The sequence below is a fragment of the Chiloscyllium punctatum genome, chromosome 6 (genome assembly GCF_047496795.1).
Source record: "Chiloscyllium punctatum isolate Juve2018m chromosome 6, sChiPun1.3, whole genome shotgun sequence".
NCBI lineage: Eukaryota > Metazoa > Chordata > Chondrichthyes > Orectolobiformes > Hemiscylliidae > Chiloscyllium > Chiloscyllium punctatum.
In genome coordinates, this window is record NC_092744.1 from 68,340,021 (window position 1) to 68,353,709 (window position 13,689).

At 39.0% G+C, this 13,689-nt stretch overlaps 1 protein-coding gene across 3 annotated transcripts in view; it reads right to left on the reverse strand.

Annotated features, from left to right (window-relative positions):
- Positions 1–4,322: 4,322 nt before the first annotated feature.
- Positions 4,323–13,689, reverse strand: part of LOC140479059 (SH2/SH3 adapter protein NCK1-like) — a 200,842-nt gene continuing 191,475 nt past the window's right edge. For all 3 annotated transcript variants that reach the window (XM_072572874.1, XM_072572873.1, XM_072572875.1), the window contains 2 exons: positions 8,015–8,727; positions 4,323–6,540 (listed from right to left, as the gene is read on the reverse strand). In XM_072572874.1, the coding sequence (XP_072428975.1) occupies positions 6,346–6,540; positions 8,015–8,727 (908 nt within the window). In that variant the 3' untranslated portion in view covers positions 4,323–6,345. The remainder of the gene's footprint in view (positions 6,541–8,014; positions 8,728–13,689) is intronic.

Consider the following 13,689-nt stretch of genomic DNA (forward strand, 5'->3'; position numbering starts at 1 on the left):
TAAGTATAATATCTAAACTAATCCCATGTCTGCAGATTATGATATCAAGGAATGGCATGCACAGGAAGGAAAGGGAGTGGGCCAAAGATAGATCCTTAGGAGACTTCAGTGGTGACGTTTTTTCACTTACTCAGTAATATGTCTGTTCTTTTTTTTAAATCATTGACAATGAAAAATGCTATGCTCATCCTTTAAAATATTATAAATCACACAACCACCAGAATATAGTCCAACAGGTTTAATTGGAAGCACACTAGCTTTCGGAGTATCACTCCTTCATCAGGTGGTTCGCCTGATGAAGGAGCGTTGCTCCGAAAGCTAGTGTGCTTCCAACTAAACATGTTGGACTATAACTTGGTGTTGTGTAATTTTTAACTTTGTACACCCCAGTCCAACACCGGCGTCTCCAAATCATGACTCCTTTAAAATATATTTGACATCTAGAATTACTGCTATATCATTCCTGGACCTTGGAATCAAACCCACCATTTTGATTTTAGTCTCAGGAACACCTATAAGGCAAGTGGCTTGAGGGAAGAATTTACAAATCAATCAAAAATTCAATTATATTATGGAAATTGGGCCAGGTCCAAAATGAAATACTAAATACTTCCATAAACCACTATGGTTCCTGTGGCTGGGGTGAATACTGTCTATGTGGGATGAGAATTGGGATGTATATAGGTTAACTTCCTCTCAGGAAATTAAATAGGTGAGGTAATCTCACTGAAGTCAGCACAAGGAGCAGAAGTAAGGGTTTAAAGTTATTTTTAAACACTATGTCTTTTCAGGTTATATCAAGAGACATAAAGACTTCAGATTTGTCACAGATATATGCACAGGTTAATTGATATTAATCATTGCCCATAGAAGATCATGTGGCACAGTGTGCAGTACCCTTACCTCTGAGCCAAGAGACATCAGGTTAAATCCCACTCCAGAACCTGACCAGCCAAGGAAGAACATTCAACATAGCCAAACACAATTGATAATCAGCCTGCAAATCCTCCAATATTCCACACTGTTCTCCAAGGGGGCTGGGGGTAACAAAAATATGAAAATACAACATAACCAGGCACTGCTGGTATCTTTTTAATTCAGGAATTGGTCCATTGCCTTTTTATTATCTGATGTGCAAGTCTCACCTGCAAGTGAAATCCAGACCTGATCTTCAAGTAATGATGGATGTTTGTTTAATCTCTCTCGAGTCTGTTCATACGTTGTTTAATTTCATCATAAACAAAATGTACAGAACATAGAGTCTCATGATGGCCACTTGGTACAAATAGTTCAACTTCTGTTTGTGCTCTATTAGAAAAATAAATACACAAGAGCCTACTTGGAGGCACCTAACCTGACATTCCTGAATTCAATCTACTAGTGGTCGTACTGACACTGCAAAGATTAATTCCTCCTTTCAGCCACTCTTGTTTCTTTTCATCCTTAATGACATGTCGTACCTGTTTATTCTAATGAATGAATAGGAACAGAGTGACTGCCATTCAGAATAAGCATATACAATTAGGTTGGCCAAACATCAAACAGGACAGAACAAAGTGGCCACTTGCTGCATCAAGCTGTAGAAACACCTCTGAAGAGGAATTCAATAAGCTCCACTTGACTGTTTTTCCATACCTCTATAATTTAGATAACACAATGTATTTATATAATTCCCTTCTGAAGGATACTATTTCATTTGTATTATTCAGTCTTCCAGGCAGAACATGCCAAATGCTAATAACCTGTTGCATAAAAAGGCTTATCTGGTTATTGTTTTTGATTTTCCAGGCTCATTTCCAGATGTTTCATCACCCTACTAGGTAACACCTTCAGTGGGCCTCAGGCGAAGCACTGCTGATAGTTCCTGCTTTCTATTTATAGAAACCCAAACATATAAATAGAAAGCAGGAACTATCAGCAGTGCTTCGCCTAAGGCCCAGTGAAGATGTTAATAGTAGGGTGATGCAACATCTGGAAATGAGCCTTCCAGCTCAGCGAGCAAATCTACATCCATAAAAGAGATTGGATCAGCAGCTTCTAAATTTCCATCTTTACATTCCCCCATAACCTCACATTCATTCCATCTAGACCAGGAAATATATCCACTGTATATGGAGCCTGCTTGTCTAGTATCTCCTCATTACCTGTTTTTATTACATCCAGTATCCTGGCAACCTCCTGGTTTTTCATGGCATTGATAATGTCCTCTATTTTGGTAAACATTGATGCAAAGTGCTCATTTTGTTCCTCAACCAGGTTGTTCTACCACTTTTCGCCCCTGAATTGATGCTACCGCTCCTTTGATAACCCCTTTACTGTAAGCATACCTATAGAAAGCCTTTGGATTCCATCTGATGTTATCTATCAATCTATTTTATTGTCTCTTTGTCCCTCTAGTTCTCTCATCACATCTCCTCTGCCGTTTTTTTCCATTAATGCTTGGTATCTATCTAAACAACTGCCCAACCCAGATTTGAATCACCATACAACTATCTCTCAAAAATGAACTCAGCAGGCAACAGCAAACAATTGTGAAGTAAACTTCTGCTCAAAACTCATTTTAAGGCAAAACATGTCTACGTCTTACTTGTGCGAAGAATGGACACAAAATCCTAAATTGTGAGACTGGGTGGCTCTGAAATCCATCATTATGAAGTCCTTCGAGAGGTCACTAATGACACAGATTGCCTTGATCCACTGCAATTGGCCTACCATCGCAATAGGTCCACAGCAGATACCCGAGCCCTATACTCATGCCTGGAACATCTGGATAACAGGACTACTCCATCAGACTCCTACTTATTGACTATTGCTCTGTCTTCAATACCATAATTCCAACCAAATCTTTCTCCTAGGACTCTACTCCCAACTAAGCAACTAGATCTTTGACTTCCTGACCCGCAGACCGTGATCAATAAGGATAGGTGACACAATCTCCTCCAGGGTACTCCTCAACACACGGTACCTCACAAGGCTGTGTATTCTGTCCCTTATTCTAGTCCTTATATGCTGACAACCGTATGGCCAAATTCAGCTCTAACTCCATTTACAATTTGCTGATGACACCATTGTGGACCTTAAGTAATGATGAGACAGAAAATAGGATAGAGATAGGGAGCTTAGTGGCATGGTGTAAAAACAACAATCACTCCCTTAATGTCAATAAAACAAAGGAATTGTCATAGATTTCAGGAAGTGGAGTGGAAGATATGTCCCTGTCTGTATGAATGGTGCTGAGGTGGAGATGTCCTAGAACTTCAAATTCCTAGGTGTAAATATCATCAATTTGTCCTGACCCATCCAAGCTACGGTCAAGATAGTACACCAACACCTCTGAAGTAACTCCACAGAGGCCAATATCCCAACACCAAGTCACCCTTTATTTGCATGTGGAAAGACCTTGACACTGATCCAGTTTCTTCAGAGCCAGCTCTCAGTGAACAGAACCTCTGACACTTCTATTTATATCTGTCAGCCAGGGCTCCTTGATTGGACCAGATTAACAGCCCCAATCAGGGAACGCATATTCTATGAGGTCCATTTTGTTGACCTTTTTACAATCACCACAGCCTCTACTTCCTCAGAAGGCTAAAGTTCGGCATGTCCACGAGGACTCTTATTAATTTTTAAATCGATATACTATGGAAAGCATCCTACCCGAATGTATCTTAGCTTGGTATAGCAACTGCTCTGCCCGAGACTGCAAGAAAATTACTGAGTTGTGAACAGTCCAATCCATCGTGAAAACCAGCCTTCCTTCCATAATCTCCATCTGTACTTCTGCTGCCTCGGGAAAGCAGCCAAAGACCTCTCCCATCCCAGTTATACTCTCTTCCACTGGGCTGAAGATACACACATTTGAAAACATGCACCAACAAATCCAAGAATAGTTTTGTCCCAGCTGTCATCAAACTTTTGAAAGGAACTCTCGTATGTTAGAGTTGATCTTTCTCTGCACCTTCTCTGTAGCTGTAACACTATATTGTTCAACTACTCTGATGTACTAATGCACAGAACTCAAGCCTGAAGAGCACACAAAACAATACTTTTTGCTATATTTCTGTGCATGTAACAGTAATAAATCAAATCAAAGGTTACTGAAAAAAAAAGCACTTCCTCTGGCTTCTTGGAAGCAAAATGACAGTTAGCATTACACTGAAACCTCACCACTCTAATTTCACATTTCATCAATTCTGGAATTTTGGACTATTTTGAATCAACTAAATCAAGCTTTTGTTCAGCATTCAGCAGTGATCTATCTTTGTGTGATTAGTGAAATGTCTTTTTGCCCTGTAACAAAAAAGATGGGATTAATAAAATGGTAGAATTAAAACATTTTATTTATGATTCAGGAAAAAACTGTTCAGGAGCAACAAAATAAACATTAGGAGAAGATGACTTAGAAACTTTATTGAGTTTTGCAATAATTAAACACAACTGTACTTGGAAATTATAAGTTTCTAAAAGCAAGTAGGACATCTGCTGCACTAAGGACAGCAAAACATAATTTGACTTCACAGTATTTTATAGTTTAACAGTTACCCTTGGTGTTTGAAAAATAAAATGATATACACATATGGTTAAGTAATTTCAGTAACAAAATAGTGGATTAGAAATAACATGAGAATGACTGAGTATAGCTTTCCAAGCGCCACTATATACTCAACAACTTTTTCGATAGGTTTACAACTATATTGAACATCAAAAGACCAGGGTTCAGAAACTGTTACATTATCTAAACTTCAATATATAAAAATATGCTATTTTTAAGCATCATTCATTACAGGTCTCTTATAACCTTCTTGGTACCAGATCACTGGAGAGCAGGATAGGACATTAGTGTCAGCACATTGCTGTTTTATAGGTTCTTTGCATCTGTATTTCCAACAAGGTTCTGATCTCTGGTCTTTAAGTTACACAAGACAAAGTACGACATTTTGCAACTCGATTCTCTCGTATAATTCCTGGTACAATTGATATCTTAATAACAGTAAAATACACACCATCTTTTTGAATGAATCTGAAACCATGGCATGGACTTTAAGTATAAATTAAAAGATAAATAATATCATTTAAAATTCTGGTAACTCAGACACAGCTTTTCTATTGATACTATAAACTGATCTCTGTAGTACACAAACCATGTGTTGTCACATTCACGTCTGAGTAATTGGCTACCTTTGAATTTGTTTCTTTTGCCCCTCTCTCCTGACAATAAAACAGAAGTTCCCCTACATTATTCAGCATGTACATCATACTGAGTCAGTGGCCTACACAGCATTCCAGGTGCAAGATGCATTATGGATGCTCAGTCAACAACTATGGAGCCCAACATTCTGGGCACAGAACTGCAGCTTCAAAATAAAATAAAATGAAACAGAAGACGTGAGTACTTCTGATATAAATCAGTGATTATAGATTATCTGTTAAATGGTGATATTCTTTAAAACTGTATTACAAGCTAATCGACACAATATATGATGCAGCCCTAATATGAACCAATAACAAAGCAAGCATTAAGTGGAGATGATGATCAAACCATGACAGATCAATTAAAAGCAGTTATGTTTAAACCTTGGAGTTAATACAGACAAAAATATAGTTAAAGGATATTACTAAAGTCACATCCCAATGCAGGACCTACCAAAGTGTGATTAAACTGTAACTTTATATATAAAACATTACAGTAGTTGTACATAGCCTTTGGTTTGAAAGACTTTAAGGCAAAATCTGGTATGTCCTCATCTTTTGTCACACTAGAGCATTTATCCTGATGCAATTTTCACCCTCTACCAAAAAAAAAGTTCAAACAAAATTAAATCATAGTTGATCGATATCTCTGGTGAATAACAGAAGAAAGTCAGAAAAAGCAAATGAACATTCCAACACACAATACATAAAATTTCACATCTCACATATCACGAGCTAGTCAACAAGGTTCTAAAACACAGAGATAATCAAAGATCTGTAGTAAGACTTAGTAAGTGATATATATATATGTATATATAGAGTATATAGTAAGTGAAATATAAAAAGATTCAAGATTATTGGGCGAAATGGGCCAAATTGGTGATAAAAAGGTAACTGTAGGCAGTGTGTTCACAATGAGCAGCTCAACAGAAGCAAGGCACAAAATCTTTACATACAAGAAAGAGTTATCCAAAATTAAACAGCATTACGATGCAAATGGGACACAAACTGTAGTTAAAATTGAAAACTTAAGTAGATCTGTTGTTTTAGGTCATTATTGCCAGTAAGTCTGATAAAAACCATGGTTTTCCTTGCTTCCATTGTTTCTTTTTCCCTGCAAGAAGAATCCATTTCAGTGGATCTTTACCTTTTGCATTAAGATAAAGGTTTAACTAAAAACAATTTCTCTCCCTGTTCGCTTGTGAAAATGGGAGCCTTTTTATAATGTTCCACTAAATCTTCCATACTGTCAAATTTGCGCTGTCCAATGCAGTAGAGACCTTGCTTCAACTGTACCTTGAAGTGTTTGTTTTTGTTTTGGGCTTTCAAAGACACAGAGAAGTCATTGGGCTGTGAAAGAAGTGAAAATAAGAGCTGATTAGGTTTCTTTTTAAATATATACACTCCAAGTGCCAACTTTGTCACATAATACATGCACACCATTGAGTATCTGTCGACAATGATAGAACAAATTAGGGCAAATTTCGGTGTTTCTAACCCCACAGTCACTCACATACCAGATTAGAAAGAAGCTGTGCTTCTCTCCCCACATTGCTAACATTTTGATTGGCAAACATTTTTGATGCTATAGTTCAATTCATAGAGAAAAGAAAAAACTCAAGTTTAATTGAGATAAATGTGAGGTGCTGCACTTTGGAAGGACAATCAGAGCAGGACTTATACACTTAATGGTATGGTCTTGGGCAGTGTTGCTGAACAAAGAGACCTTGGAGTGCAGGCTCTTAGTTCCTTCAAAGTAGTCGTAGGTAGTATCAGATACTGAAGGCAGTGTTTGGTATGCTTTCCCTTATTGGTCGCAGCATTGAGTATAGGAGTTGGAAGGTCATTTTGTGGCTGTACAGGACATTGGTTAGGCCACTTTTGGAATATTGCGTGCAATTCTGGTCTCCCTCCTATCAGAAGGATGTTGTGAAACATGAAAGAGTTCAGAAAAGATTAACAAGGACATTGCCAGGGTTGGAGGATTTGAGCTATAGGGAATGGCTGAATAGGCTGGGGCTGTTTTCCCTGGAGCATCAGAAGCTGAGGGGGACCTGATAGAGGTTTATAAAATTAGGAGTGACATGGATAGGATAAATAGACAAGGTCTTTTCTCTAGAGTGAGGGAGTCCACAACTAGAGGGCAGAGGGTGAGAGGAGAAAGACTTAAAAGAGATCTAATGGGTAAATTTTTCATGCAAGAGTTTGGTGTGTGAACGGAATGAGCTGCCAGAGGAACTGCTGGGGGCTAGTAATAATTACAACATTTAAATTATATCTGGATGGGCATATGAATAGAAAGGGTTTAAGAGGGATATGAGCCAAGTGCTGATGGGACTGATTTAGGTTGGGATATCTGGTTGGTTTGGGCGAGTTAGACAAAAGGGTCAGTTTCTGTCCTGTACATCTCTATGACTCTAAGACTCAAAGAATCTGTGGTTCATCGTTTGTAAAATCTATGCTTAGAGTAGAAAAGGGAGGGACCCTTTAGTTGCAAATGTCCAAATCAGGTTTCTACTCATGTTCTGGAGACTTCTGGTGAAATGCCAAAATAAAAATCAGATATTGAAGCACAGGGTGTACCAAAAATGATGCTATTCCACATTAAACTCATTAGAAGCAATCTATTCAAGAGGATCTAAAGAGCTTGTGCAACAATACAGTAATGCCTCATTATCGTCTCCATTACATGCATTTAAAAGAGTTAAGAGTAATGCACTGTGTAATGTATTAGCATACTTTCCATTCAGAATACTGGAATACTGTTAAGACGGTAATTGAAAACTCAAACTCATAATTTTAAGATAATTAATCCACGACTTACTGAGGACTCGCTGTCTCGAATTATGAAATCACCATCAACTCCTCTTTCATTCAGAGCCACTTCTCCTTGATGCCTTGTAATTTTTCCATAATACCATGGGCTACCAGCAAACCTGCCAGTGGTTGCTGCTCCTATGTAGTCACATCGAGGTGGTGTTGGACCAAGGCTAATGACCGGTGGTGATGTTTGCACAATATTCACATAGTTCTTAGGTACCAGACCCACATGCCCATCAGCTTTCCTACATTTCCACCATTCTGGATCATTTTCTGGTTTCTCAACAACATCCATCACTTCACCCTTCTCAAAATTAAGCTCCTCTTCATTCGAAGAACTAAACGGATATAGAGCCTGCACAACATGAAGTACTTTGGCATTGTGTGCATTGATCACAACTGCTAGTCTTTCTGTCAATGATCCCACAGGTTCGACTGTGGTGCCCTCAGGATCCTCCATGACATAATTTGATGGAAACCAACCAGTTTGTCCATTATAACTACCCCTCCACCAGCCATCGCTGCACTTTTCCATGACGGTAACTTTTGTTCCTTTAACCAAAGAAAGCTCATCATCTCTCTCTGCTGTGTAGTTGAATTTGACATAAGCGGGAGCATTCAAATCATACAGACGTTCTCCATTATCCGGGTAACCATCCACATCTGCATTGGATGCAGTGTCACGAATACTTGGCTTCCGTTTCACTTTCCCAATTCCTGAAAAGGAATAATAAAGTATGACTGCAATGCGTGTTGATCGTGAATGCAAAGGCACTTCATGCACTTAGGAATAAAAATACCAAACAGCATTTCACAGAGATAAATTAGCTGCACTAAACTGTGGTTATAAATACCTATGTAGTTGTGAACAAATAGAGCTGAATGCTTTAAAAATATTCACAGGAAAAGTGGAAGTGTTCACATACAAGATTGTTTAGTTAATTTGTATTTGCTTAGCACTGAAAGAAGTTATTGTGCAATGCAATTTGGTATAACATAATCATTTTAAAATAAGAAATAATTTCACCAAATCTACTGTAATAAATAGATTGTTGCCCAGAGTGCTGCAGGTTAGCAAGAGCCTTTTCATCTTAGTTTGAAGCAGCTGGTCGCCACAATTGATTTCTATGATCCTGAATTGTGACAGAGTCATAGTACAGCATGGAAACAGACCCTTCAAGTCCAACCTATCCATGCTGACCAGATATTCCAACCCAATCTCGTCCCACCTGACAGCACCCAGCCCATATCCCTCCAAACCCTTCCTATTCATATACCCATCTACATGTCCTTTAAATGTTGGAATTGTACCAGTCTCCAGCATTTCCTCTGGCAGCTCATTCCATACACATACCATCCTCTGCGTGAAAAATTTCCCCTGAGGTCTCTTTTATATCTTTTCCCTCTCAGCCTAAACCTATGCCCTCTAGTTCTGGACTCCCCGACCCCATGGAAAAGACTTTGTTTATTTATCCTATCCACGACCCTCATGATTTTGTAAACCTCTATAAAGTCACCCCTCAGCCTCTGACGCTCCAGGGAAAACAGCCCAACCTGGTCAGTCTTTCCCTATAGTGCAAATCCTCCAACCCTGGCAACATCCTTGTAAATCTTTTCTGAACCATTTCAAGTTTCACAACATCTTTCCAATAGGATGGAGACCAGAATTCTACGCGATATTCCAACAGTGGCCTAACCAATGTGCTGTACAGCCGCAACATGACCTCCCAACTCCTCTACTCAATACTCTGACCAATAAAGGAAAGCATACCAAACACCTTCTTCACTATCCAATCTACCTCCGACTCCACTTTCAAGGAGCTCTGAACCTGCACTCCAAGGTCTCTTTGTTCAGCAAAACTCCCTAGGACCTTACCATTAAGTGTATAAGTCCTGCTAAGACTTGCTTTCCAAAAAGGCAGTACCTCGCATTTATCTGATTCAAACTCCATCTGCCACTTCACAGCCCACTGGCCCATCTGATCAAGATCCTGTTGTAATCAGAGGTAACCCTCTTTGCTGTCCACGACACCTCCAATTTTGATGTCATCTGCAAACTTACTAACTGTACCTCTTATGATCGCGTCCAAATCATTTATATAAATGACAAAAAGTAGAGGGCCAAGCACCGATCCTTGTGGCACTCCACTGGTCACAGGCCTCCAGTCTGAAAAGCAACCCTCCACCCCTCTGTCTTCTACCTTTGAGCCAGTTCTGTATTCAAATGGTTAGTTCTCCCTGAAATCTATGAGATTTAACCTTGCTAATCAGTCTCCCATGGAGAACCTTGTCGAATGCCTTACTGAAGTCCAAATAGATCACATCTACCGCACTGTCCTCATCAATCCTCTTTGCTACTTCTTCAAAAAATTCAATCAAGTTTGTGAGACATGATTTCCCACGCACAAAGCCATGTTGACTATGTCTAACCAGTCCTTGCCTTTCCAAATACATGTACATCCTGTCCCTCAGGATTCCCTCCAACAACCTGCCCACCACTGACATCAGGCTTACTGGTCTATAGTTCCCTGGCTTGTCTTTACCACCCTTCTTAAACAGTGGCACCATGTTAGCCAACTTCCAATCTTCTGGCACCTCACCTGTGACTATTGATGATACAAATGTCTCAGCAAGAGGCCCAGTAATCACTTCTCTAGCTTCCCACAGAGTTCTAGGGTACACCTAATCAGGTCTTGGGGATTTATCCACCTTCATGCATTTCAAGACATCCAGCATTTCCTCTTGTGTAATATGGACATTTTTCAAGGTGTCACCATCTATTTCCCTACAGTCTATATCTTCCATATCTTTTTCCACAGTAAATGCTGATGCAAAATACTCATTTAGTACCTCCCCCACCTCCTGCGGCTCCACACAAAGGCCACCTTGCTGATCTTTGAGGGGCCCTATTCTGTCCTTAGTTACGCTTTTGTCCTTTATGTATTTGTAAAAACCCTTTGGATTCTTCTTAACTCTATTTGCCAACGCTATTTCATGTCCCCCTTTTGCCCTCCTGATTTCCCTCTTAAGTATACTCCTACTTCTTTTATACTCTTCTAAGGATTTACTCGTTCACTCCTGTCTATACCTGACATATGCTTCCTTCTTTTTCTTAACCAAACCCTCAATTTCTTTAGTCATCCATCATTCCCTATATGTACCAGCCTTTCCTTTCACCCTGACAGGAATATACTTTCTCTGGATTCACATTATCTCAGTTGAAGGCTTCCCATTTTCCAGCCGTCCCTTTACCTGTGAACATCTGCCCCTAATCAGCGTAGAAAGTTCTTGCCTAATACTGTCAAAATTGGCCTTTCTCCAATTTAGAACGTCAACTTTTAGATCTGGTCTATCCTTTTCCATCACTACTTTGAATCTAATGGAATTATGGTCACCAGCCCCAAAATGCTCCCCCACTGACACCTCAGTCACCTGCCCTGCCTTATTTCCCAAGAGTAGGTCAAGTTTTGCACCTTCTCTAGTCGTACATCCACATACTGAATCAGAAATTTTTCTTGCACAAACTTAACAAATTCTTCTCCATCTAAACCCTTAACACTACGGCAGTCCCAGTATATGTTTGGAAAGTTAAAATCCCCTACCATAACCATCCTATTATTCTTACAGATAGCTGAGGTCTCCTTAGAAATTTGTTTCTCAATTTCCCTCTGACATGCAGAAAGAGTTTTTTATTCAAACAATTCAAAGTTTTTTCAAATAATTCTGCAAGCTTTCTGAAAAGTGCATGCATGAGATTTGTGATGGTCAAAGCTCAAAAGAAAAGTAACCATTTTTGAGATGATCCAAAGCAACTTTAATACTCTTTTCGTGACTTCATTGACGTTCCGTGCCCTCAATAGGAAGAAATGGGCTGGGACCTTGCTTTCAATGAATGACAGATGTTTACTGCACTTGAACCTGGCCAGAGGTTATCTGTGGGATTCTACAACTTACTGTATTACAAAGTAAATAACATAGCACCCTTTACAGTGGTTCTGGCGCTTTTATGAAAAGAGCAAGCAATTGTGTATTTCCTTGACCGGATTGATGACTCATTAATGACTAACAGAGTGAGTGGAAGATGGGTAATTTAATTGAATGTCAAATCATGCACAGATAGCAAAATAAAGCTTTTAAAAAAGAGCACAATTGGCATGGAGGATAAAATAGCTTTTACTTATTATCTCTGACAATAATCAAAGTCTAATGGGATAAAGGACTATACTTATAAAAGTTCATTTTCATTCTTGGAGTGGCTGTTTAGCAGTAATTAAGATGTGTCACACTGTTAAAGATATAGTTGTATTAAACTGGACAAGCCCCAACCTTTTGGTCACATTTAGTGGGTGCCTATCGCTTAAGGATAGCAATGCCATGCCACGCAATTTGTATTTAATAAACTAGGATATATTGAATCTCAGCAATTTGGACCAGATTATGCTGTTAAACAATAATTGTAGTCAACGAATAGTCTTTCAAGACACAAAGCTGACAAAACTGTTCATTCATTACCACAGAATGGAACTAAAGCATGTCTAATTCGAAAAGTACAAATTATCATTTCTCACAGAAGCCTCAACCCAAAGGCAGAAGGTGATTGATTCCAGATTGGATTCAAGACTTGAGCACCTAATCTAAGCTGATACTTACAGTGCACCACTGAGAATGTGTTACACTGTCAGTGAGACCAACTTTTAGTTGGGGCGTTAAATACAGGTGAAAGATACGAACAAAATATTGGTAGTTCTGTTGGTGTCCCGGCTAATCTTTTTCTCAACCACCATCATCATGACCAAAACAGATTAGCTGGTACTTATCTCTTTGCTGTTTGTGACACTTGTATTCTACACATGACTGGGAAAAAGAGTAGTGTCTACTCCTCAAAAGTAATTAATTGGCATAACAGTCTTGGGCAGTCATGACAGATATTATACACATTTAACTTCTTTCTTTTGGAGCTATATAAGGGAACATTACCAGAAATACTGGACTAGTGCCAATCAGATGGAGGTCAGTTGCTGGATTCCTGTTGTGGAGGGCCTTTGTTTTTGTTTCTCAATACCAATTATGGAATTAAAAAGCTCAAAAACCCCTCTTACAAAGCTTCAAAATTATAACTCCTCAAAAATCAGATGCCCCAAAATTGAAAACGCAGTTCACTTTGAAAAAGTAGAGTTTGATTTGAAATCATGGGTGACTGACTGGGGTAAAAGCTTTAAATCACAAAATTAGACACAAACTGCACAAATTTTTCCATCTCATTCCTTCTAAGTGCATCACTGAGTTGGAAAAAGGGAAATCTACTTGTGTCTTAATAATCACAGTGCCAGAGGATCTTTGAAAGCTCTTTTCTTCATTTTTAAATAGCTACATTCTTTGTGATAGTGCTCAGTTCTGTTAACTGCCCCAGAATGATGCCTTGGATATGCAAAGACTGAAGGTGTTGTAACAACAAACTAACAGCAAGAACGGTTCTAAATCAAAATTCCCTCACAATATCTTTGTTGGATATAGCTTCATAAAGTTTATGCAAATTTAATTTTGGATTTTAACACTGCCATTTACCAATTCGCTGATGTGCGAGTGAGTTGAAGTGTTAGCTGCTGTGCACTCCATCTCCCAGCAACCAGCTACAGGCCTCCTGGCTTGCTCCTAAAATAATCCTTCATCCCTGGACGA